This window comes from Zootoca vivipara, chromosome 7, assembly GCF_965207765.1.
Source record: "Zootoca vivipara chromosome 7, rZooViv2.hap1.1, whole genome shotgun sequence".
Classification (NCBI taxonomy): Eukaryota; Metazoa; Chordata; class Lepidosauria; order Squamata; family Lacertidae; genus Zootoca; species Zootoca vivipara.
Genome location: NC_142590.1, coordinates 44,343,229 through 44,368,938, shown reverse-complemented (window position 1 = coordinate 44,368,938; position 25,710 = coordinate 44,343,229). Strand labels below are relative to the sequence as shown.

General features: G+C 45.5%; 1 protein-coding gene across 1 annotated transcript; it reads right to left on the bottom strand.

The window, feature by feature from the left end:
• Positions 1-1,958: 1,958 nt before the first annotated feature.
• On the bottom strand, positions 1,959-19,353 carry PLK3 (polo like kinase 3). The gene is made up of 15 exons (XM_035122518.3): positions 19,009-19,353; positions 14,989-15,096; positions 14,775-14,891; positions 13,108-13,237; positions 12,759-12,846; positions 11,405-11,500; positions 9,238-9,436; positions 8,627-8,753; positions 7,882-7,991; positions 7,653-7,773; positions 6,909-6,992; positions 6,290-6,452; positions 5,352-5,481; positions 4,674-4,784; positions 1,959-3,498 (listed from the first exon to the last, which is right to left on the bottom strand). Exons 1-15 carry the CDS (start codon positions 19,204-19,206, stop codon positions 3,304-3,306), a joined length of 1,977 nt encoding a protein of 658 aa, XP_034978409.2. The 5' UTR covers positions 19,207-19,353; the 3' UTR covers positions 1,959-3,303.
• Between the last annotated feature and the right edge of the window lie 6,357 nt (positions 19,354-25,710).

The following is a 25,710-nucleotide window of genomic DNA, read 5'->3' as shown; positions in this document are numbered from 1 at the left end:
AGTCTCAGTGCTGATTAAGAATGACAACTTTCTTCACCCTGATAAACATTTGACAAATCAACACATAGCAAACAAAGGCTACAATCCCATGCACACTTAATGGTGAATACATGTACATATGTCCAAGCATTAAGTTTAACAAGCCAATCGCCACATGTAGGAGGAAGTGTTGGACTAGGACCTGGGAGACCAGGGTTCAAATTCGCACTCAGTTATGAAGCTCATTGGCTGAAATAACCTCTCAGCTTAATTTACCTCACAGGGGTTTTGTGAGGGTAAAATGGGGAGGGGAGGACCGTAAATACTGCCTTGAGCTTCTTGGAGGAAAGGTGGGGTAGAAATCAATCAATAAATCCAACAGGGCTCCTCTTATGGAGTCTGCCATTGTTCAGTTGTGCATGGTAATTCAATTCAATAAAGGCATATTTTGGCTGCTGCCAATCTGAGAATGACGTAGGAGAACCCCCTCAGTCCAGTTCAAAAACAGCCAGCTGGCAACCTTACACAGAGTACCTCTGCCCTAAAATAACTCCTTTCCATTTTTTACAACGGCTGCCCCATTTTTGCAGACACCGGATATGCTTCAGTAAGCCTCTGTTGGCAACAGTACCAAGAGAAGGGATGTCAGGGCACCAAACAAAGCAGGTGGCTTTGTCTAACACACACTGTTGCATATGACCTCAACCCAGAGGAAATTCCTTTGCGCACTCATCAAAAATAGTAAAATAAGAGGCTAGAGGTAACAAGGTGATGACAAAAGCAGTCAGCAAAAGGTGGGAAACATATGCCAAGTACCTCCAATAATCATAGCTGCCAAGTTTTCCCTTTTCGCGCGAGGAAGCCTATTCAGCATAAGGGGAAATCCCTTTAAAAAAGGGATAACTTGGCAGCTATGCCAATAATTCCTAAGGGGGGTTCATTTTGGACAGGTCATTAGAGAAATAGTTCACCTACTATACTGTGACAAGGTGCTGCAAATTGTACCCATTGACTATGAAAGAACAGCAAAAATCACAAGCAACAATAAGGACACTTTTTGTTTGTAGAGGGATTTTTTAAAAAGAACAACCCACCAACACTACATCTCAGCTCAGCATTTCATTAGCTTAGTCTATGCAATGTGTAAATCAGTTCTCACAAGCAGGAACATCTCAGCCACATTCAAACAGCTGCAAGAGATTTCTGTACTGGATGTAATGCTTGAACTAGCCTCCAACCATGTTGCCTGTGTACAGGGAAGTCCTCAGTGTTCATGCTCTGCCTAGACCAAAATAGCCTTTGCTTCCATTACTCATGTGCTTTGGTAACCACCCATTTGGATAACCGCCATGCATTGTACGCAGGATGCCTTTGAAAATGTCCCAGAAACTTCAGTTGGTCCCAAATAGGCCTGCAAGAGTAGATGTTTTGATCATGTTACACCAGAGCTCTCTCATCAGCACTGGCTTCCAGTCCATTTCCACTCCCAATTGTTTTTGATCTTTAAATCCCACTCAATGGCTTCCTCCCAGACGTTGAGATCAAGTTCAGAGATCCCTTTCCAGGTGACCCCAACAAGTGCAGCAGACAGCTATTGGGAAGAGGGGCTTTTTGGCAGTGGGACCCTGACTGTGCAATGCCCAGCAATGTACCTTCTTTCTGTAGCACCAGGTGAATTTTGTTCCCCAAACCAAGTATATAAAAGAATCTTTATTTTTCCTACTTCTTGAGCAGAAGTTGTTTTTATTATCTGCAGCTAATGTTGCGTTGCTAGCTAGCACATGATGTATGTCTACTGTCTGTAGGTGCACACCTGCCAAGTTTCCCCTCTGGGGACATACTAATATATGGAGCAGCTTTCTATAGCATGAATATGTTATAGTAGTCTAGACCAACGAAACATTGATACAGTTTTTTATCTGCCTCGCAGGCAGCCCCACTGAAACTCCTAACCACCAATGAGACACTTACAAAGTAACCATTGTTCTTTTGCTTTTAATAAAAATGAGTTTTATTGTAATCAAGACAGCTGGGTTTTTGGAGGCATGGTGTGCAATGATTGACAAGACACAGGTGCAAAATAAATAGCTCATAAATACATAAATAAATCTTAGGATGTTCACACCATTTAGGCTCCATAGCTGGACAAATAGTCTTGTCAAGTTCAAAACATTAAACTGGCAGCTTCCAACGAAGCCGTTCAAGTCTGTACCATGGCAATTTACAGAATCCCTCTGCTGCATCTTGGAATGAAAACAGCTGAGAAAATGAGGCAAATAGGGTGTTTCACAGTCTCAGCACAAAAGAAAAAAAGCCCATTTGCCTAATTAGTGTAACAGTTCCATTACCCAACATGTACCTTTGCAGCCTCGAGTGCTTAGCAGCAGCAGCAGCACTAGGTGTTTGAATTAACCCTGATTTCAGGCTGAAGATTAAGCTATCCTACCTCTGTTCCTCCCAAATTAAAGAGTTGTAGCAGTTCTTCCCTACCAATTCCAGAAGGCAGCCAGCTAACTAGTCCCCCAAGGATTGTGGTTGCCCTATCACAGCTAAAGCAGGGAAGCAGTTTGATCTTGTGGAAGAAGTTGCCTCTGCAGCATCCGTTTCTGCTGCCCTTCTTAGCAGAGCAGCCACACCCAATTCACAGATTTATTGTTTGGTCCATGAGTCAGAACCAGGCAAGTGATGCAACTCTGAGCAAAAAAACCTGCATTCCACGGGAAGGCAGCGGTAGTGTTGCAAGAGCCTGAAAAGGCTCACAACAGAAATCACTTGATTTAGCCTGAATACATGAACTGGACTCGCAGGCCTCTAACCCTTCAGACACAGATGCCAAGATCCAACAGCAGATTTGGCATTAGGCACTGGACAAAACTCGGAAAACTTTTTTTTAAAAAAGATTTGCTATTACCCTCACTACTTGTTTCCCATGGAGTGTATGGATCACAGATTCTCCCCTCCCCATCAACAAGCCAATGTGCATAACCATCTGTGCAACGGCCACACAGGAGTAAAGGCAATTATCTCTACTCCTCCTCTCCAATGTGGACTGGAGCAGTCATGTCAAAGTGAAAAAAAAATCCCTTTTGTTTAACAATAATAAAAAGTCATTAGGTGGCTAACATTCCAGAAGTTGATGGATTCTGAAGAAGGGCTTGGGCCCAATCCGAGTGCAGTTTTGGTTTTGAAGTTTTTCCTTGTAGAAAGGCATCTGTCTAAGGAAGAATTCTGATGTCTCAAGAGTTGCCTTCTCCTGCACCGTCAACATCACAGCTCTTGGAAGGACAGAAAGGGCCAAGAATACCAGGTGTCCACCCTGTAGCCTTATGCATCCACTCGCTGTTGAAGCAGCTTGAGGATGTATTTGAGCCTACGCTGGAGCTCTGGTGAACAGCCAAGTTCTGCTATGCTGCTGAGCTTGTAGGTGTAGGAATTCCTGTCACGGTTTATGTAGGTGAGGAGGCAGGTGTGGTCAGGTTTGCTGAAGATCACCTTGGTATGATCATTGTAGAAATTCACCTAGAATAAAGGAGATGGAGCACATCAGACACTTGATACTTGCGCCTCTTTCTGTGCAGCACTCCCTACCCTTTGGGACTCCCAACTCAATTGGGTTTAGCCTGCGCCTAGGTATCTGCTAGCATAGCCTTAATATGGAGAGTAGTTTTCTGCCCCCACCACAGACATCTCTATCTAAGTAGAAACAAAGGGCAAATTGCTGAAGGGATAGGAATCCAGATTTAGAAAAGGGCCTATGGAAAGCAGATATGTTTTAGTATTTGTAGAGGTGCTTTAAAATGTGTTAGAATTCATAATTCATAAAGCCCTATGCGACTTGGGACCCTCGTACCTACGGGACCGCCTCTCCTGGTATGCCCCGCGGAGGACCTTAAGGTCCACAAACAATAATATTCTGGAGATCCCGAGTCATAAGATGGCTAGATTGGCCTCTACTAGAGCCAGGGCCTTTTCAGTACTGGCCCCAACCTGGTGGAACGCTCTTTCCCAGGAGACCAGGGCCCTGCGGGATTTGTCATCTTTCCGCAGGGCCTGCAAGACAGAGCTGTTCCGCCTGGCCTTTGGGTTAGACTCAGCCTGACCCCTGTGTTTTTCTCCCTCATGGCTTGGATTTATGGCCTACTTGAAATGAGGCTGCACTTTAAATTTTAATACTGTATTTTAATCTGTATTTTAACTAATTTTTTTTTTTAATGTTTTATTGTGGTTCTGTTGGTGTCAGCCACTTATGGCCTACTTGAAATGAGGCTGCACTTTAAATTTTAATACTGTATTTTAATCTGTATTTTAATTAATTGTTTTTATGTTTTATTGTGGTTCTGTTGGTGTCAGCCGCCCTGAGCCCGGTTTTTGACTGGGGAGGGCGGGGTATAAATAAAAATTTATTATTATTATTATAATTTCAAGACACCAGCTGCTACTCAAAAATAGCAGTTAGCCATAACTGAATGTGCTCTACAAAGCACATAGCCCAGCATCTACTTTCAGCTTCTCAGAAGCACTCCACAGAAAGCTTCTTTCCAAAGCAAAAGGCAACACTTCAGATTATACCCCACACAACAGTTATAGCAGCTGAGCCAAGGTATGGATATGAAACGCCAGCATGTGCCACCTCCATCAATAGGTAGGACACAGGGCCTACATAATCTGCTTAAAGGACTTGGTGCCATTATTACCTGAAAGGTTCCATTGCTAAAAAGCATCAATAAGGCCTGATTAGTCTTCACCCATTGCAGAAGCAGCAGTGGAACCTGTCCAGTCTCATCTATGCTGGGTAAGTCTCCTCCCTGGGAGAGAAGGGAAGAAAAAAAGAGAAATTAGAGAATCATTGACACCACAAGGCTGGCTTAGTCCTATCAGTTGTTTTTCCGTGTAACCTTATCCCTAACACTAATGCCAAGCCAAGGAGAGGATAAGTACCGGCCAAATTCAAGGAACATGAATTAGCACATCCGTTTAATGGATCATCTCTGCTTTGGGAAAGGAAGTCCTACTCCATCCATCAGTCGAGACTTTTGAGTACATGAAGTAGTCATAAAGATGGCAAGGCAACTAGGAGTGCAGAATCTGGCAGTAAAGAGCCCACCAAATACATGCTTTGGTGTTTGGAGCCACGAACCAAAGTTTGGCCAACATGATGAAAGCTTCAGTGCTTTCAGGTGTATCCCACAAGACCTTCAAGGGAGGCTCTTCCTATGAACCTTGAATATGGTCAAACATACTTGAGAGCAAGGGGGAATTGTTCTCTGCAAAAATGCAGCTCGTGTTTTCTGCATCGAGCTGAGTCATCAGCAAGCCAATGCAACTAACTCTGTACACACATACCAACTACGCCAAGCCAGGCAGCTGCTCACCTTCATTAGATGCTGTTCCATATATGAGGCAAAGTACTGCAGGACACCCATCTGCCCCTGCAGCTGCTCAGGGACAGCTGAAGCCGGGAAGGAGAAATGCTTGCTGTTTGTCAGGTTGTAATGCACTTTCCTGAAGGGAAAGAGAATGCAGTTAGCTACAGTAGCCAGATTGGCCGTCAGATACGGATTCTGGGGCAAACAGATGCCAGCAGGTAGATACACATGGCAGCATCAGGGGGAAGAGAAGCACCCAGTTCAGTTCGTGACACTGCCCTCCAGCCATTTGGTGCAAGCAGCAAAAGCCACCTCTTGTACCAAGTGGATCCCATAAAACTTTAGCTTCAGTTTATGAAAGTGGTCTTTCTGCTATGCTAAAAAAACAAAGGTTCTAACACACCCTCAAAGGGTGTCTGTGCCTTATTGAATCAGACCTTTTGCATCACCCAAGACAAACCCCTATGTGGGCAAACACAGACTGTCCCCACCACCGTAAAATCATAAAGATAGGGCCTGATTCAACTAAGTGCATTCAACTAGCTGGAACCAGTGCAAGGGTGCCTGCTATTGCAAACTGGACTTGCCCTCCTCTCCTCCTCAATCTACTCTGGGTGGGTTGGTAGAACCCCCGGAACACACAGGGAGAAGGGAGGTCATTCTGCCTGGCAAGCAGAAATGCTCACACTAAAAGAATGCTTGCTTTAGCACGATATTCAACTCCTCCCACAATCTAGTCCTCTAGCCTTGCTCCAAGTAGGGGAAGCCCCTTCTCCCATGCTTGTGAATTACCCAAGAATTTGATCCATACAGTATCTTGCAGTCCCCCTCACCACACCAGAAGGTGGCTAGTAGGACCTGAGCCCTAGTCAAGGTACACCATGACTACACTTCTACACTTCCCAACCTCAAAACCCTCCAGGACGTCCATTTCTTCCACTCACTTCCAGTTGGCAGAGAGGGCCATATGAGTTCCATCGTTGAAGAGGACACCAATGCTGTGGTTGGAGAGCTGATAGCCAAAACCATACTTGTTGGAATAGTCTACCCACTTGCTCACCCAGACAAAGTGCTCATGGCAGGCCAGGGAAGCGGGATTCCTCTCAGCTAGACAGGAAAGAAAGGTATTCATTAAATAAAGCGAATAGGTTCAAACCTATTTCAAAAGCGGTACTGAAATGAGGTTAGAAGAGGTCATGCTTGGGATAGGAACAGAATCAGTCTCATCTTTCCCACCCCCAGATGTTGCAAAATCATTGGATTACCATTTATCTAGATAAATGGGTAGATGGACACACACACCACCCCTTAGTTTCTGCATTCCATCAGGATGCTACCTAAAAGGAGGTGGCCCTTATTCTGGATGGCAACAAATATCAGGTTACCGAGACCCAGGGAGCCTGATGTTAAAAGCCTCTTTAGCAGGTTAGAGGAACTAGGGCTGCACCTCTCCTGCTTCTCCTCCCTAATACCAGCATCCAAGACAACAGTTTGTTGTCTCTAACCATCCCATTTGTCTCTAACCATCCCAGGGGTTGTGACACTCCCTGAAGCTTAAGTTACCTGGTGGCATGACAGATAGGCAGTTCTTCAGAAGACCAATGGCTGATTCAATGACAGATGATGCTGTGACACAGTCTTCAAATACTAGTGGGTGGGGGAAAGAGGGGAAGAAGATAGTTAAGTTTTTACAAATTCAGCTTACATGGGTCAAGCTCAAGAGATTTTCTGCTCCCGAAGCACAAAATTCAAATGGGAGTGGGAAGAGAAAGGCTGAAGAACCCGTTGACCCCTTGCCCCCATTGCCGAATTACAACTCTCATCACCTCCAACCACTGGCTATGCAGTCTAGGGCTGAAGGAAGTTGGGGCCCAACAACCTGTGCAAGGCCACGGCTTTCGCATCCTCAAATTAAGCCACTTCTAACATTAAGACCTACAGGACCCAGCCAAAATGCCATTGAACCCAGAATAGAATTCATTATCTAACCATGAGCAGAAATGAATTTTTCAGAAACAATGGAGGATGTGACAGCAATGGCCCTCCTCAATTGTCTCCAGTATCCAGAGTTACCCCGCCTCTAAGAATGGATTTGTTGTTCAGTTCCAATGACTGATAGGCATTGTGAGACTGAACCTGCCAGTTCAGAGTCAGTCTGCTCAAGACTTAAACTGCTTGTTGGCCCTACTGTCCACAATGAAGTGCTTCTCTGCTTTGCTCTTGAAGGCCTCTACCACCCTGGGGCTAGTCCTGACAGACAGCAGATTCCATCTGACCAAAATACATCGAGACATTGCCACTTCCCACCTTCACAGCTGCTGCTAGCCATTGTCCCACGGATGGACCTGGAGATAGATTTCTGTGAGCCTTCCTCTGCTACCGTATCTACTGGGCTAGAGCCAGGACTCTGACCATTCAAAGGAGTGACCTAAGGAGACAGAAAGTCTGATCAGCACATACCAGGGTAACTTCCTTGTTTCTCTTTCCTTCCTCTGAAAGCCACAACTGAACAGCCAAGTTCCTGCAGTTAGTTTACCTCATTCCCTTCGACAGTTTTGTGGCTCAGTTGCCTACAGATGGAGGTCTTCACAAGGCCTGTTACCAGCTTGGAGATATCATCTCTCTCTTCTGAAGGAGCCTTCTTAACTAAAGTAAGAAGAATACGAGTTAATAAGATCCTAACACAAAGTCAACAGGACAGGGCTGCAGATACTGCTTAAAGTAGACTCTCAAGTACATACATTAGGGGTTAGGGACTGACATGGAAGTTCTCTAGGGGTTGCTCTAGCTTGGCCACTTGGCGTTAATTTAAGGATCCAAGTGGCAAGCCTCCTTTCCCCATATTCTCCTATTCTATGCATCAGGTGGTGAAGGCTGTCCAGCTGTTTTGGGACTACAATTCCCATCATCCCTAGCCAACAGGACCAGTGGTCAGGCATGATGGGAATTGTAGTCCCAAAACAGCTGGAGGGCCAAGTTTGGGGATGCCTGGTCTAGTCTATTGCCAATCCTAATATCTCCCAGTTTCCCAACCCTGCAGATGAAGCATCAAGGGGAAACTAGTGACTACCTTCAGGCAGGACCAACATGTTGCTATTGGGGCTCATGCCTTGCTTGTGTGCTTCTCAAAGGCATATTGTTGGCCTTGGCAGGAACCAAACACTAACCTAGGTGGGCCTTTGGTGTGACTGAGCAGGGCTCTTATTAAGCAGAAGTGTGAGCCTAAGTTTTCACAGGCGCTACAGCCAGCTCCCAGAAGAAAAGGTCAATGTGCAACTTACCTTTTGACTTTCTTTTCCCAAAGAGAGTCTTTGTGACCTTTACAAACAGGCTCCTGGCAGGGTTGGGGGGGTTCAGTTCTGGCACCATCACACAGCTGCTGGGCGGGAGCTTATCAGGCGTGTATCCCTTGAAAGTTGAGGAAACTAATTAGCAAAGCTGAGCTATGCATCAGAACAGATTGTACACAATATACTGGGCCAATGCCAGCTTCAAGGCCCTATTGCCAATCAACAGGATTTGGCCACATTCACAAGTTTTGCAAGTCCTCTAAATGACATGCATGCTTGGAAAGGGTATAATAATAACAACCAGGCAGCCCAGAGCAAAGATATCTGAGGATTGTTAAGCGATAATTAGAAGCAGGATGTAATTATCTAAATTGCAATCCAGGCAGGATCCCAGGAGCTAACACCCATATTAATAGATCACTGCCATTCCAATAATGGTGGTGGCCCAGTCATAAGACTCCATATGAATAGGAAGAAGTTATCACCCCAAGAAAGAGATATTGCCACTTCTCACCTTACAGCATGTTGTGTAGCCTAGCTTACTACCTTGGCAGTGACATCCCTAGAAAACAAGCACACACACACAAAAGATTGCTGCTCACTTTGGTGAAGAACTCATGGTCCAAGATCTCCTCCAGCGTGAAGCGGTCCTGGGGGTTGCGTTTCAAGATGCCAACAAGCAGGTTCTTGGCTGGTACCGAAAGAAAGGCTGGGAGCGTGTATGTGACATGCTTGATGCACTTGTAGGTCTCTTTGAGGTCAGAAGTCTCAAAAGGGGGGGTCCCACATAGCAACGTGTACCTGAGGGGTGGGGAGAAGAAAGGTGGCAAGTGGTGAATTCACTCAGTGCTGAGGAGGCTCAAGAGCAGTTCTGGCCTAGCAGCCTGCCCTTGGCAGCCTCCATGAGCACATGACTCAGCAATAACTCTGGAGGAAGTCTGACAGGCGGCAACGCCCAGTTAAGTGCTCCCTGTAATGAAGCTCATAAGACACTGCTGTTGCTTTAGGTGCTCGCAGACCGGAGGCACATCCGGAGAGCATGACAGCCCTAACCATGTGATCAGAGCTAGCAAGCCAAGCCTTCCTAGAAGAGGTTCTGTGCCTAGCTGAAAACTGGGAAAGGAGAGAAGGCGGGATCTCCCCTTTGCACTCTGTTCAAGGCCACTCTTCCCTCATCCCCCAGCACTCAAGATAAAATTTCCATTTAACTGCGCTGTGAAAACTTAACAGGAAGCTGTGGCTAACCAGGGCAAAGAGAGCTGAAGGCACAAACTATTTTTTAAGACGACACTCCGGAAAGCAGCCGAATAGCACCTGAGCCAAATAGCCAGCCGTGAACCACAGGCCAGCCACTTTTTCCATTTGTTCTAACGAAATTGTCAATAAAGATTGTGAAAGATTAGCAGCAGCTTTGTGGTGTTTTGAATTTCATCAAGTAAACAAATTTGTCCTCCAAACAGACCATCTTATAATATGGCCCATAAATACACTGAAGCAATCATTTTGGGCAAAGCTTTATGGGTCTAGTTCAGGGGTCCCCAGACTTACCGAGCGGCGGGCCGGACGGCAGGGGAGTGCGCGCGCAGCGGGCCAGAGGAGTGCGCGCCCGTGCGCATGCGCACACGCACACGGGCGGAAAAAAATAGCCGAAAATCGCTTGTGCGCATGCGTATGGGCCTCCCCCGACCCGGAAGTGCACCAGAAATGACCTCTTCCGGGTCGGGAGAGGCCTGTACGCATGCGCACAAAGGATTTTCGGCGATTTTTTGCCGATTTTTTTGATTGTCGCTGCGCCGTGCGCCGTGAGAGCGGGCGGCGGCAGCGGGCGGCGGGGGTCGTCGCGGGCCGGATTGGAAGGCCGATTGGGCCGCATCCGGCCCGGGGGCCGTAGTTTGGGGACCCCTGGTCTAGTTGCAGTCAAGCTATGCTAGCAACATATGCTCAGCATACAAGCATCTTTTATCTAATACTCAGACCAATACTTCCATCGCTCAGGGGATCCAACAGGTAGCCTGAATTCCACACTACTATCATAGCCAAGAGCACTTAAAATAAATTGGCAAAGCCCTCAGCTTTCTATCAACCACTGAGAAGCTTCAACTGCTACTTTCCCTCTTAAGATGCCCTCGGCAAGTGTTTGTGAGCTTCATCTAGTGCAGAACATGGAGCACTACGCTGTCAAGCTGACACAAGCGCTTCAGCATTTGTCGGAAGCAATAGGGAGGCGATAAGCACTTAGCAAGGAGCCCTACAAAGCAGTTTGTGATTTGATCCCGATAGACTTGAGCAAACTGTTTCCTCATTCCACCAATCTCCAATAACCCCTACTTCAATTACCACCTCTTTGTTTGAGCCCCAGATAGAGGGATATGCAGTGGTACTCTGTGGCTAACTAACCATTTCCCCCACAAAGCCATCAAAATGCTAAACATTTTTAGAGAAGAGGAATCCTTTGTTTGAAGCAAGGTGCCAACAGCTGGAATTTAGGCTGCTTGGCTGCATTCAGACTCCATGCTTCATGCATTTAATTTCACTGCAGTTTCTCTTTAGGGTTCCTGCATTTGCTGCCCACTCCGAGCTTTTGATTGTAGTCTATTATTTTTAGTACTTAATCTTAAACAAGCTTTAAGTTGTGCTAGAGCATGCTGGCCAAAGAATCCTGCTTCCTCCCATTTAGCTATACAAAAAGAGCTAAAAAGCCAAGAAGTTGCAGCACTGAAACAGGCCTGCAAGAAGCCTTCAGAGGGGGCGAAAGTGCTTTGGACTTACATGACACAGCCCAAAGACCACACATCTGACTCTGGCCCATGCCCTTGTCGCAGGAGCACCTCGGGGGCAAGGTAATTGGGGGTACCACAGATAGTCCTGGAAGGCAAACACACATAGGGTCATTAGTTGGGCTACAGCAGGGATTCCTTGCCACCCCTGCCTACCTTTGATGCAGCTATACAAAAAGGGAGGTTCTGGCATAGGAAATGCTGCCGCCGGAAGAATAAAGGGGAAAGACATGCTTTGCATGCAGAACTAGATCCCAGGCTCAATCCCTTGGCTATCATGGACAAGTGATCTGGGCTCAGGGCAGCTTTGTTTGTGACATCTTAAAATCTTCTACCACAGACCATGCCAAGCCACTCCAACTTCACTCAAGTTTCTACAGAAATACCACTTTCACAACATCCTCTCAGATTCATTTCCTACTGCAAAGATTTTAGCTGAGTAAACATGTACCTGGGGAAAGTTACAACATGCGTTTCAATTAACCACAGAACTCTATCTTAAAAAGGTCTCGTTTCCCCCCCCCTTTTTAAAAAGAGTTCTACTGTTAGATGTTGGGCGCCCTCTTTTGCAATAGTACAGGCTGGATTATAGTTTCTTAACTCTAAGCAAACAGTGAACAAGGTTTATTTTACTACAACAGGATCACAGCTGATCGAGTGGATAACAAAAAAGAATGATCTGGCAATATTCTGCCAGTTTTCCATGCTGCAGCTGAGGTTCTGACTTGTGCATCTCACTGTAGCTCCTTTTCCAGCCACCTAGTGCCCCTGCAACATGTGACTGAACCAACCAATACCATACTACTTTGCTACATGGGCCTCCCAGTAGCCTCAGTCACATCTTTCTGACTAGAATCGCAATAGTACTGACTCGGCTGTCCCTTGCACCTATACTCACTCACTGCTACCCTGTTGTGTGCAAGAACCCTTCCCCATCCAGAACTCCTTTCTACGCTGTTTGCTTGCCCATCGCAGTTACAGCAGCTACGAACACTTTGCATGAGGCAGAAATCCAATAAAAGGTTGGGCATTGTTTCTGCTGTGCAAACATGAGGCTTCTGCCTTAGACAGAACTGCACACACAGTAACTGCTTTGTTCCTTTCACCACCAAGTTCCTGGCTGAAGCAAAGGAGTATTTCAAGTCCCAGTGTCCCTGTTGTGCTCCAATTCCCCTTTCCCCAAATGCACACAGCTGCAAAAGCAGGGGGCGGGGGTGGTGGGATAAACAGACTAAGGAGACACTGTAAGAGAACCTCTTTAATCTGGAGTAAGCTAGGGAAGCATTCAACAGAGAAAGAGCATACGAAAGTGATCCAGGCATCATACAGAACATCAAGCCACCTACTTTTTTCGCTGGTCTGCGGGCTCTTGTCTGGCAGCCAAACCAAAGTCTCCAACTTTCAGTTCCATGTTTTCATTGACGAAAAAGTTACCTGCAACAGAAAGTAACAAAGCTCTAAATGTCAAACATTGCACAACTGTCTCAGCAGTTCCTCCTCAAGGTACCTAGAAGTCAAAGCTGTGCTTATTCCCCACAGAGCAGCATTTCCTGAATAGGTTTTAGTATCTAGAAACCCAGTTTTTGTATTTTTTTTAAATGCAAGTTTCTAAGTTACAAGGAGATTAGATGCTTTCTTCTGAAGGTTACTTCAACCTCAGCAATACAAATTCGCTCCCAGCTATGTTGCACATACCCAGTTTCAGATCGCAGTGCAGGATGCCCTTAAGGTGGAGGTATTTCAAGGCAGAGATGATCTGTTTGAGGTAATATCGGACCTCTGCCTCCAAAAGGGTGTGCCGGGATTTCCAGATATGTGCCAAAGACTGCAAGAGAAAAGGTTTGGTCACAGAGATGCTGCTTGCAGACTATTAGTCTAAGAATGGCTCGTTGTCCTGGTATATTGCAGGCAAGAACCAGGGCGGTGTAGTTGTTCCAGTATTAGTATTAGAAGCACCATATTCAAAGGACTCCTCAGCCATGAAGCTCACTGGGCAATGCTAAGCCAACCTCCTCTCAGGTTCAAAATAGTGGTTTGGGCAAGTATTCCAAAACTCTCACATACTTGTGTTCCACTATCAGCTTCTTCTTCTCCTCCTCCCATCCTAAACCTCTGAATCCAGCTAGGGATGGGTCTTCATGTTTTATGGCTTCTCTCAAAATAAATCTCTTTTCAGAGTCTAATCACAAAGATTCCAAGTTTTGCTACAATGTGCCCTTTATACACGAGGCTGGTCATGAGTCCAGGGGGATTTACTAGACCTCTCCCAACAGTTATTCCAAAATGGATGTGAAGACTGCAGATTTAATCATGCAAGGCTTACAAGCAAGCCGAATGAAGATAAACGAACTCTATTAAACATTAAGAGATGCAACTGAAGTGCACCGAGAAAAGCCTCTGGACAGCAATAACCAGTTCTGTTTTAGCAAAAATGAAGTTCCTGTGTGAAATCCTGGATCCGATCCCAATTCTTTCTATACAAGCACTATTCCAACAAGTAATCCTTGCAGGGCAGTTTCATATCAAGTTTGATCTATCCCAGAGCAGCCAAAGCCATTACGATGCCAGTGGCTGACTTACTGTGTTTACAGGGGTTTGAACTGCAAACAGAGAACAAGCAGCTAAAATAGCATGACTGTTATGCATGGCAGCTGCAGCTTCCATGCCAAGGGCACCTGTATGACAGATTCTTATGCAAGCATTTGTGGCGCTGTATCATGCAAAGCAGGAGTATCAAATGGCAAACAGCAATTGTGCCAATTCAGTATCGGTAAGGAAACCTGCCTGTGAACATTCCTACATTCCCAAGGATGCTGAAAGGTCTGCCTGACCTACATGGTCCCCAGCACTCCTGGCAAATGTCTGACAGCAGTACTAATTGCCACTATTACTGGTCCTCCTGCTTTGACACAATAAGAGGCATTCTAACACAGCAACTCCCTGTACTGCAGTAATATATCCCACCTTTTCCTACTATGTCTAGTCATAACAGAAAACCATACTTTCATCCATTGTACCCATGGGAAGTATCCAGTGGATGATACATCTAGTACAGGCACCCCCAAACTCACCCCTACAGATGTTTTCGGACTACAATTCCCATCATCCCTGACCACTGGTCCTGTTAGCTAGGGATGATGGGAGTTGTAGTCCCAAAAACATCTAGAGGGCCAAGTTTGGGGATGCCTGATCTAGTATAAGCCAATAGGCAGAGGCCTGCCTCAAGTTAGAGTTCAGTGCAAACCATTCTACAGGTTCTATTTCTGCTGCCCTTTGTTCACAGTGCAATAAAACATCGAGTCCAACAGAAATAAAGTATGCCTGAAGGTAAGGTACGGGGAGAAAGAAAAGTTGGGACTCACTTTCCTGCTGCAGTGCTCAAGGAAGATATAGATGTTCTCTGCATCCTCAAAATGATGCGAGAATTTCACGATGTGTTTGTGGTGCAGGTCTCTGTGCAGCTCGATTTCATTGATGATCTGGAAGAAGCATAATCAGAAAGTTTAAGAGCTGGTAGCTAGGACATGGCCAACACCCCAGCTATCCTCATTCTGCTCGGGACTTGGAGCTACATACCTTCTCCCGTTGGTGCGGCTTGGCCACTCTGCTGTGAGGAATGACCTTCACTGCATAGGTCTTGTTGCTTGAGAGGTCTGTCACTTCATAGCACCTTGCAAATCCACCCTGCAAACCAATAAGGCAGCAATTAGAAGGGTGGGCTAAAGAAAACTCCTTTCTTGTCCTTGATAGATTAGCAACATGGGAAGCATCTCAGGTCTCATTTCCCCCTGGCACCTGTACCATCAATTTGACTTCTTAATTAAAAATAGGGGAACCGCCGTCTTCAGCCAAAGTGCTAGGACTATATTTGCCACCAAAACGAAGTCAACATAAAACACTAGTTGAGGATAGATTTTAAGGCTCTTCTTTTAAGGTATCACAAGTTACTGGAAGAACTGCCTGCTTTCATTCATACGTAATGGGTATCAGAAGAGGAGACCTTAGTTCAGAAGGTTGGTTGTACAGCATATGCTGTATATACAGAAAATCTCCAGTTCAAAGGCTCATAAGTAGTAGTGGAAAGACCATTTTTTGCTAGAGACCCTGGAGCTCTTGCTGCTTGTCAATGGTTGGACTTTGGACCGAGGTTCATATGCCTGCTAGCAACTTACTCAGCATTCTCTCTGCTCTTCGCCTAAGAGCACTGAATGCTAGGAAAGATGAAAACTAGAACTAGACACATCAAGACCACAAAAAGCAAGGAAACAGGATTAGGACAGGACCCAATTCAGATCTAAGTAGGATGAGATCACAGAAAATGCAATTGCCGCATGACTAACAGCATTCTAACCTGAAGTGTGAGAAACATCTAACATATGTCTGAGATCACTGCCTTAGCACCTCAGGCAAAGTATACAAAAACAGGGACCCAGCCAGATGGCAAGAACTAATGCAAACTCACCCTTCAAGTCCTTTAAGGATGGACTACTTCAAAACATGGTCATAGCCACTTAAGCCAGTAATATCTCAACCATGGTGCTAAAGAACAGACTCAATAATCAACTCAAATATTTCACGGGCTTCCGAGTTTTGTTTAAATGAGAGGGATCCAGCATCACAATTTCAAGTTTGGGAAACATGCCCAAGACATTTCTTTCATTCCGTTCCATTCCATTCCCTCAGTGACATTGCAATATATTGAAATTATAATCTAGGCCAAGTGTATGGGCTTGATAAAATAAAAGTTCCATTCCAAGTCAGGAGGGACAAGTTTGAGGAACTTGAACAGAGGAAGTCCAGCATTTGTGTCCTGCCCCTTTGGATATTCAAAATTTATGGACAAGTTTGTGTAACTTGAAAACCAACTTATTTTCATAATGGTAAACAAAATATTCTCCTAATTCAAACATTTGAGCATGTTATGCAGTGAAAACATTCCATTTTAAAGAAACAGTTTCACTTCTGACTATGGTTTAGTACATTCTCCAGACATACATTTTATTTCATGTTACAGCTCTCACTATCCTAGAGTTTGTGTCTATTCCTTTGGGTCTCCCCACACTCACTGTCATCATGCTTTTTTTAAAAACAGAATGTGGTTTAGTTCTTCTCACAAGACAACCTGCACTTAAGGAGGACTACAGACAGGTTTTTCCAGCTGTAAATAAAATATATCTTTGCTGCAGCCTACACCTTACCTAAAATAAGCCTCACACCTATACAACATCCTGAACAAAGAGAAACCAGTTTCTCATAAAATCCTAGCTTGGGCATCAGGACAGAAACAGCTCTGGCTACTATTGCCAGAAAGGATATTTCAAAGAAGCAGTAAGAACAGGGGTTGGGGAGAGAGAGAGAGAATGATACATACTGCCAAATTTAACATTAGCTCTACCGCGTTTGGAAGTGCCAAGACACCCACATACACAATGAGCAAATTTTCCATATGACACATCACATTGTTTGATGTAGGGCAAAAGGAACCAACCGACTGCACCCCCTCCTTCAAAGTATAATCTTTAAAACAATGCCAGATTTGCTCACCAAGAGGAGAGATTTCCAGTGGAAATGCTGCTGCTTTCCCCCCACCCCCTACTCTGAAACCTGATTACACAGATTGCTCAATGAGCAAGGTGGTTTTGAGCCAGGGGGAAAAAATTGAATCAGAAGAGTTCTAAGGCAAAAAAGAAATATTTACAGTATGTGCAGTCTGGGAAACCAGTGTTTGCAATACATATAACCAGTGCAGTCATGCAACATCTCAACAACTATTACCGCAGTGTTGCATTTGTTTTACTGTTCTAAAATGTTCTGTCATTTTTTCCTTTCTGTCAAGAAAAAAATTGCATCCTTATGCAGACTTTGTTACTAAATCGGCTGCTGAGCAAAATTTGCATTTGCCAGGGAATGATGCTATAGAATGGAACAAAGGATGAATGGAACCCTGAAGGCCCTGCTCCTTTAATAGGGACAGCAGACAGAAGGCCCCTTCTCCAATCACTTAAGTCCTTGCCTAGAATCCATTTGAGCATCTTTAGCAAGCTCGCATGGCTTTGCAACAGTAAGCATCAGATATGTGCTTATTATTATTTGGATTTTATAAACAAGAATAATGTTATACATGTATGTATACCATGTTTTCTCATGTCATTTGCATATCACAAAAATAGCATAATAAATGTGGAAAATATCTACAACCTATGCTTCAAGCAGAAACAGCTACTCGCCACTCTTCCGAAACCTCCATATTGCAGATTAGCAAGCCTCCATCAGCAATCTACTGCATGAGGCTTTTGCTAAGCAAGCTACTTGACACTCCTGGATAAACATGAGAAACTGTCGGGATCCAATCCCTAAATTGTCTGCTAAATTTCTTTTACATTTATGCCCTACCGTTCTTCCAAGGAGGTCACAGTAGCATAATCATAGCCCTGAACAGAACAGTTGTCAGAGTATGACCAGCCTAAGCCTGGTCACTCAACAAACTTCATGCAAACAGAATTTTCAATATGGCCAGCTACATTCTATCCCAGCACTCCAATCATGATATCACACTAGCTCTCTAGAAGGTGTAAGGAATGGTGGTCAGCTATTGTAGGCAAACTTTCCCAAGCACCTACTTTGTTGAAGTAGGACTATAAATAATGGAGATTACATAATCTAAATCACCAACCATATCTCGCCCCGCCCCGCCCCGCCCCCCAATCCCTGTGGTCCATGTTATACAAATAGTATAAGAATGCACTCGGGATCTGTCATGGCATCCCAGAATATATTCACTGAATTAGACCAGTAGCTGCTGTTCAGCATCCGCAAGAGAACACAAAACCTAAAGAAACCCACCAGAAAACGGCTTACTAGTCGTCAAAGGGCTAAGAACAACGATTTGAACATCCGGTCCCAGACGTGCTTGACTCAGTCAAATGGAATCATAGCTGCCTTGAAGAAGTCCTAAGAGATGGCCTATTATATTTTTTCAGAAAAACAGCAGCCATTTCCTGCCTCCTGTTCTCACACACCCCAAACTAAGACCCACTTGGGTAGCTTAACCATTTCTATCTAGCCTTCTTTAAAAGCTCCGGTCGCTTGGGGTGGGTGGACGGGGAAGAGCGCAGTAAAATACGAAGTGGGGGAATGAATGACAAGTAGTTAAATATTAAAGCCCCATCTGCACCCGAAGCCCCACACAAAACGAGATTGCGGGGGGCGGGGGCGGGGGGAGAGAATCGTGCCTAGACATGCCTGCCTCTGACCAAGCGAAGTCTTGGCGGGGGAAGGAAACCCTCCACGCACGCAAACAGAGAACGAGAAGAGGGAGGAAGGGAAGCGGATGAGGCGCTTTTGGGTCCCCTATCGCGACAAGCCGCGGATGCCGCTGTTCGTCACCATATGCGAAAGTCTCCTCCGTCGTAACTCGCGGGTAGCTTGGGGGGGGGGTCCGGAATTGGCCCTTAAATCCACCACGATCACTCACTAACGCCACACACGCTAGAAGCCGGCCGGCTCAGATTATAAGGCAGCGGGGCTGTGAAGGTAGAAACTCATTGGCCTTTCGGTTCCACGTAGCCCACCGCTCTCCCAAGACACCGCAGGTACCTTTCCAAGCAGGCGGCCTTTGCTGTAGGATCTGCCGGAGACCGGGTCCGTGATGATCCGCGTAGGTTCGGCTGGCTTCGGCTGCTCTACCCGGTCGGATTTGGGCGAAGCGACCGCGGGAGGCGAAGGCTTGTACAAATCCGAGCCCACCCCAGCGTCGCCGAACGGGTGGGGCTGGAGGAAGCAAGCGGGCTCCATGGCTAACGCGGCCCACTTACTACGAGCGGGTCTGCCCTCTCCCCGGTACCTTCTCCCCAACGTCCGCACAAAAAAATCACGTGGCGCCCTGGAAGTTTCGCGCGCACACGCTGCCTCTACCCGCGGCCAGGGAATCCCGCGGCTTTTATCAATGGGCGCGGCAGACGTCACCGGCTAGGGAACCCTCCCTCCAGCCAGGGGGCGGAGTTAGTTTTTTTTAAAGCAGCCGCTGCCCGCTGGGAGTTGCATGATTACTTTCTTTTTCTGCGAGGCCAAGGGGAAATTCGGAAGAATGCATGAAAGGGAACGAGAGGGATAAAAATAGCTTTTCTTCGCTCCCTCCCTTTCACCCGACCGAGGCCTTGGAGTATTAACAGTGGGAGAGGCAGGCAGACCAATGAATACAATTCAAAGTCGGCTTGAGTTCGGTTTTCCTAGGACAGTGAACTCTGCCTTGTTTCTTTCCAGCCCATGAGCTAGTTTATGCTGTGGGGAAGATCCTCAGCAATTCCTCATGTGGCTCAGTAGGGTTCTTTAGTAGGGCCCAGGAAAGGAAAGGAAAGGAAAAGGAGAGAGACCACTTGGGACATCATCCTATAGTTTATGTTGAGAGCATCCTCTGCCCCATCTTAACCGTGCTGCACTGGCTAGAGGAGTCTTCGTCAACCTGGTGCATGGTGCCCTCCACCCGTTGTTGAGCATCAGTCATGCTTGCTGGGTCTGGTGGGAGTTGTAGTACACCTGCATGACATTTTGGACTCCGACTCACCAGACCCACCCAGCAGGGTCAAAGGTGATGGGTCCCACAGGTTCCTCATTATGTTAGAATTTGCAGTCCTTCTTTATTTTAAAAGTTTGACCTGGTATAAGGCAATTCCCTATGTTCCAGGGCCGCCCTGCCCATGAGGAGGTCTGAGACAGCCGCCTCGGATGGCAGAATCCCAAGGGGTGGCACCCTCACAGGTACTGTGCCCACCTCTGCCACCAATGCCGGAGAAGTGAGGAGAACCAGCTTTGGTTTCCCGGTTCTGGTGAGATCTCACAGACCTCTCACAAGATCTCACCAGAACCCAGAAGCTGCAGTCATGTTACCCTGTTACCCCAGTAATCAAAGAGGGGTATGAGGGCAGCACTTTCCCATTTCACCTCAGGCGGTGATATGGCCCGTCTACGTTCACAGCATGAAGAAAAGCATTATAATCTGCTAAAGTCTGCACATCAAGCAAGGATTAAAGGAAAAGCTGCACAGCTAAAAGTAACTCTATTACGAACCTAAATTTGTGGGATTGTGACCTGACAAGATGCTTGATACCCCACACCACAAGTTGATGGGAATGCACCTGTGTACTCCCAAAAATTATCCATCCTGTGAACTAGGATTGCATATGATGACTGTGGTGATTGTGGTAATTGACTTTTCCATATAAGAAACACTGGTATGGGAGTTGAAAGATGATCCCTGGAGAATCTATGAGTGGGTGGAGCCTGACCAGCTGGAGGAGCTTCAGAGGAAAACTAGTTGTTTTAACTTCTATTTAATAAAAACTCTCTTGTTTCAAGATATTGAATGCAAACTTATTACAATTGTCAATGCAACTTTAAAAGAAAACTAAATTATCTGCTCTTTTCAACAGGGCTTCCAACTTTTCCAAATACCTTTGTAACAATGCCTTTAAGAGCAGTTTGGTGTGGAAATATTAGCTGGTGATAATGTTCATCTCCATACCTTAAAGCTTCACGTGCTTATTTATTCACAGAATGATCAAGTTACTCCTGCCACACAATAATAGATCAAGTACTTGGGGGGGGGGGTCGGTTGGAAACTCTGTTTTAAATAACTTATTGGTTAAACAGGTAGACAAATTTAAAAGAAGCTCTTTAAAGTCTTTCCCACCCAACTTACCATCTCCCCTGAATTTATTTTCCAGATGTTTACATTTGATTTCATATTAGAATGGAAAATGTAGCTAACACTTCTCTTCCTCTGTTTTAATTGTCCTATGGCTATTTTCCCGCCCCCAAGAGGAATTCAGGTGGGTTTGGAATAGTGGGTGAGTTTCTATGTATCACACCATTTCCCTACCCAGTTTTTTCTGTCCTTTTGTTTGTTCTGCCGACTGGAAATAGTTATTTTGTCCCTTAAAAAGTACGCTGAAGCAACAACACAAACTGCCATGGCAACAGTACTGTGGGGCCATGTGGAGGAGGTTCCTCTTTGTAAGGAAACAGTTTTAAACATGAAAGTACCCAAAATTAAGTTGGGTTAACACTTTGAAACTTGTGGGTAGAATCCTGCATGGCATATATATGTGAATTAGCTCCTCCATACTCCAGACATGATATACAGTATATGTAACCAAAGTGTACAGATTACATTATGTATGTGGCTTCTTTTTCTCTGCTATGTAGAATCTCAGAATTGCCTATTGGGCATGCCCAGTAGATACAAAAATGTATGTATACATTGAAAGCAAATATCATGTGTGAGGGTGCGGAGAATAGCTATACTTTTCTATGTAAGTGGAACTCATTTCAAAATGGTTCCATACACTTGTTGGTTGTCTGCAGATAAGAGTCCTTTTCCTTTACATATTTGTTTGCTGGTTAAAACAACCCCCAAAACTAAAATAAAAATATGTGCAAAATAAAATTGTGTAGAAAAGAGCATTGTTATTTACTGTTCAAAGAATAAAACAAATGAGAGATAAGAAATTACTGGAGCTACTCTGCTTCAGTTTATATGCTGATATTTAGATTCTGCCCAGCATCTTGCTTAGCATCCTTCAGGATATGCTTCTTCCGTGTGCAGTTTTGCCTCTCAAACCAGATCCTAGGCATATCAAGTCACACACAAAATAATGGGCACAGCTGTTTTCCTTTGTGACTTCCCCCCATGATGCTCATGTCTGAAAATATGGGGAATCAATGCACCTTGTCATCTAATACACTATAGCAGAGACTGAAAATCTTTTGGGGGGTCAATGGGCACATTCAGAACTTTGAGAAAGTGTTGTGGACACCAGTCAGAGAATGGCTGCAATGGACTGTGGCATAAAAAAAAATATGGCTGCCACATCTAAAAATGCAGAAAAAGACGCTGCCACAAGATTGCATGTTCCCATCAGTTGTGGGGGCGGGGGCGGGGGGCAGGAAGGCACCTACACCAGCCACTATTCTGTGAATACAGAAGGAAGCTCTTTGCATCTCTTCTCTGTTCAGACTAGGAGGGAGGGTATCCGGCTTTGGCATCCAATGACATATTCAAGGTGTAATATTCAACTCTTGAGAGTCCCATGGACTGCAAGAAGATCAAATGGCTAGTGTGTGTTTGTTGTCTTTGTCCATGGAGTTTTCTTGGCAGGGATACTGGAGTGGCTGGCCAGTTCCTGCCCCAGGTGGATCACGTTTAGTCAAAACTCTCCACTATGACCTGTCCATCTTGGGTGGCCCTGCACAGCATAGCTCACTCATAGCATCTCTGAGTTATTCAAGCCCCTTCGTCATGACAAGGCAGTGATCCCTGAAGGAGGAGCTATGGTTTTCCCAGTAGTGATGTATGGAAGTGAGAGCTGGACCATAAAGAAGGCTGATCGCCGAAGAATTGATGCTTTTGAAATATGGTGCTGGAGGGGACTCTCGAGAGTCCCATGGACTGCAAGAAGATCAAACCTATCCATCCTGAAGGAAATCAGCCCTGGGTGCTCACTGAAAGGACAGATCCTGAAGCTGAGGCTCAAATACTTTGGCCACCTCATGAGAAGAGAAGACTCTCTGGAAAAGACCCTGATGTTGGGAAAGATGGAGGGCACAAGGAGGAGGGGACGACAGAGGATGAGATGGTTGGACAGTGTTCTCAAAGCTACGAACATGAGTCTGACCAAACTGCGGGAGGCAGTGCAAGACAGGAGTGCCTGGCGTGCTCTGGTCCATGGGGTCACGAAGAGTCGGACACAACTAAATGACTAAACAACAACAACAACAACATATTCAATGTAAGAGAGGCTGAGCCAAGGCAAACAGAAACTGAGCAGGAATAGCAACTTCTTCTGCAATGTAGACTTTTGAGGGGATGATTACTAAGACCTTTTGTGGGTATCATGGCCTTTACTGGTGGGCACACAGCCACCCATGGGCACCCCATTGATAACTTATCTCCTATAGAATATGGACTTGCATCAGAGATAGGAGTTACTGGGCACCTGACATGGCCCACATCCCTGCTGCAAGCCCACACTACCACACTCCAGGCCTCATGGCCCTCTGCGGTGTCGCTGTCGGTTCACCTGCCCTCTCTGAGCAATGCCAAGAAAGAGGACACAGAGCAGCCTCCTCCACTTCTCTTGCACTCTCCCTTCTGAGCAATTTGTGCAGACTGGGTCAGAAGGGAGAGAGTACAGAAGTGAATCTGACCTGGGGGAAAGCCAGCTTGGGGGTGGGGGTGGGGGTGGGGGTGGGGGTGGGGAAAGCACCAGTTGGCTAGTTTTTATAATATCATCAATACCCCACCCTCCCCAGTCGCCAGAGCATTTTTTAGCTGTTTAATATAACATGGAGAAAGAAAGACAGAAAGAAAGTGAGTTTTGTAGAACAAAGCAGACAATCTACCTGAATCCTAAGAAAGGCTAGTGGTTGAACCAGCTTGCTGGTATGGATGTTTACCATGTCTACTGTGAAGCTATTCATACCATGGGTGAAGGACCAGCTATAGCTTCTCTTTCATCACTGTCTGCTTCCACATCATGGCAGGGGAGGAGGATGATGACAGCATTGTTTGTCCCTGCAGACATGTTGTATTAGCAAACGGACTTCTTCATGGTGCTAATGGGAGTGGTGGTTTTATGTGTCTGTCGATGCAGTGCATCCGATTTCTACAATCCATTTGTGCTGTGATCTTTAGCATGTGTTGGGTCCCTACCCATCTGCATGACTTTCAAGTGACTGCACAAGGCAAGTGTGGGTTGTGGCGTTTGCAGAGACAGCTTTCCGGTATCGGTACTTTAGAACACCCCAGAAGCAAAAGTATGCACATTTTCTAGGGAATGTTCCTGCTTTTCCAGTTATACGTGGAAACACTGGCCTAAAAGTGCCAGATGCAACTGTGCAGTACTTATGCCACCTAGAGGCAAAGGAAAAGGACATTTCAGCAAGTGCCTTACCAGTTGCATCGGCCAACATCCCTGCTTCTGCACACCAGAGGCCCTGTCCTCCTTTGCCCCTGACCATGTAAATATCCTTCAAGAGAACACTCTATACCTGTGCTGGGTTTTGTTGTAACAGCACAGTCATTGGAAATGATAAAACTATTTAAAAGTCCCGGTGTCTATCACCCTTGCCACAACACCCTCAGACAACTGTCACTGTGTTTAGTGTAAGCAGAAGGAAAATTATCTGTAGAGAGCCACCTGATCTTAACTTTTGTTGTCTGAAGTTTTTCAGTTCTCAGAGAACCCCCCACCTGCATGGAGTCTGGGTGCTTCTAGACTGCTATTTTCCAGTGGGATTCAACCACTTACTGCTCAATTCAGGCTAGCCAATTGCAGTTGATTTGGAACTCTTATGCAACAATCACACTTCCTCAGGAAATCAGACTTTTTGCTATAGGGAATGTGATGGGGGAAATGTACTGGCTAACACTTGATTGAACCATCTAACCTGTACGCAAACAAACCAGAATAAATGCTCTCTAATCAGGCCATCTGGAAGTGATTCCAATTTCCAAGCTATTGCTCTATCTCAGTTCTCCACAGCTGGGTCAGAAACCAGTGTGAATATTTTCTCTTTTCTGGACACCGCACTCTTCTATTCAGCTAATGTAGTGGGAAAACTCATGCAATTATAGCAGCCTTTGCCAACCTGGCACCCTCCAAATACTTTAGACCACACCCTCCATCAACTGCAGCCAGCAGGTGCTGACTGGGGCTGATGGGACTCATAGTCCAAAATATCTGGAGGATGCTAGGTTGGTGAAGTGTGTTTATTACAGCATGCAATTTACAGACCTTTATGGAGGAAAATGTAAGGTAGCTCAGCCATTTAAATATGTAATAATAACACAAAATAATGGCGACTCAGTGAAACACTTGAAGAGATACCTTTTCTGAATGCAATTCTTCTCACACTCTCTGAAGAAGCAGGTTCATAATGTTACGAGATTGTGGGTATGAGACCCCTTTCAACCCCTGGAACCAACAAGTGTTAAAATACTGTAGAAGCCAGGCTAGCTTCAGGTAATTGCCTGGGTGATGGGGCATTAAGAGAAGGAAAGGGAAAGGGAAAGGGAAAGGGAAAGGGAAAGGGAAAGGGAAAGGGAAGGGTAATTAAGAGAGCAAAGGAGAGGGGGCTCTGTGCCAGATTGGCAAATGAGTGGGGCCTTTTCTCCAGCTCTAATATAGTTAGAAGGAACAAAATAAAAAAATTCCTTCCAGTAGCACCTTAGAGACCAACTTCTTCAGAAGTGTGCATGCACACGAAAGCTCATACCAATGACAAACTTAGTTGGTCTCT

Bases quoted from the DNA above. Each gene is read 5' to 3' on its own strand.
- PLK3 (XM_035122518.3), bottom strand. From the start codon at position 19,206: ATGGAGCCCGCTTGCTTCCTCCAGCCCCACCCGTTCGGCGACGCTGGG. The intron at 14,892-14,988 runs GTATGTAGCTCC...TGCTTCTTCCAG, and splicing joins AGCCGCACCAACGGGAGAAG to ATCATCAATGAAATCGAGCT. The intron at 6,993-7,652 runs GTGGGAAGTGGC...CCCACCCACTAG, and splicing joins GGCTAGCAGCAGCTGTGAAG to TATTTGAAGACTGTGTCACA.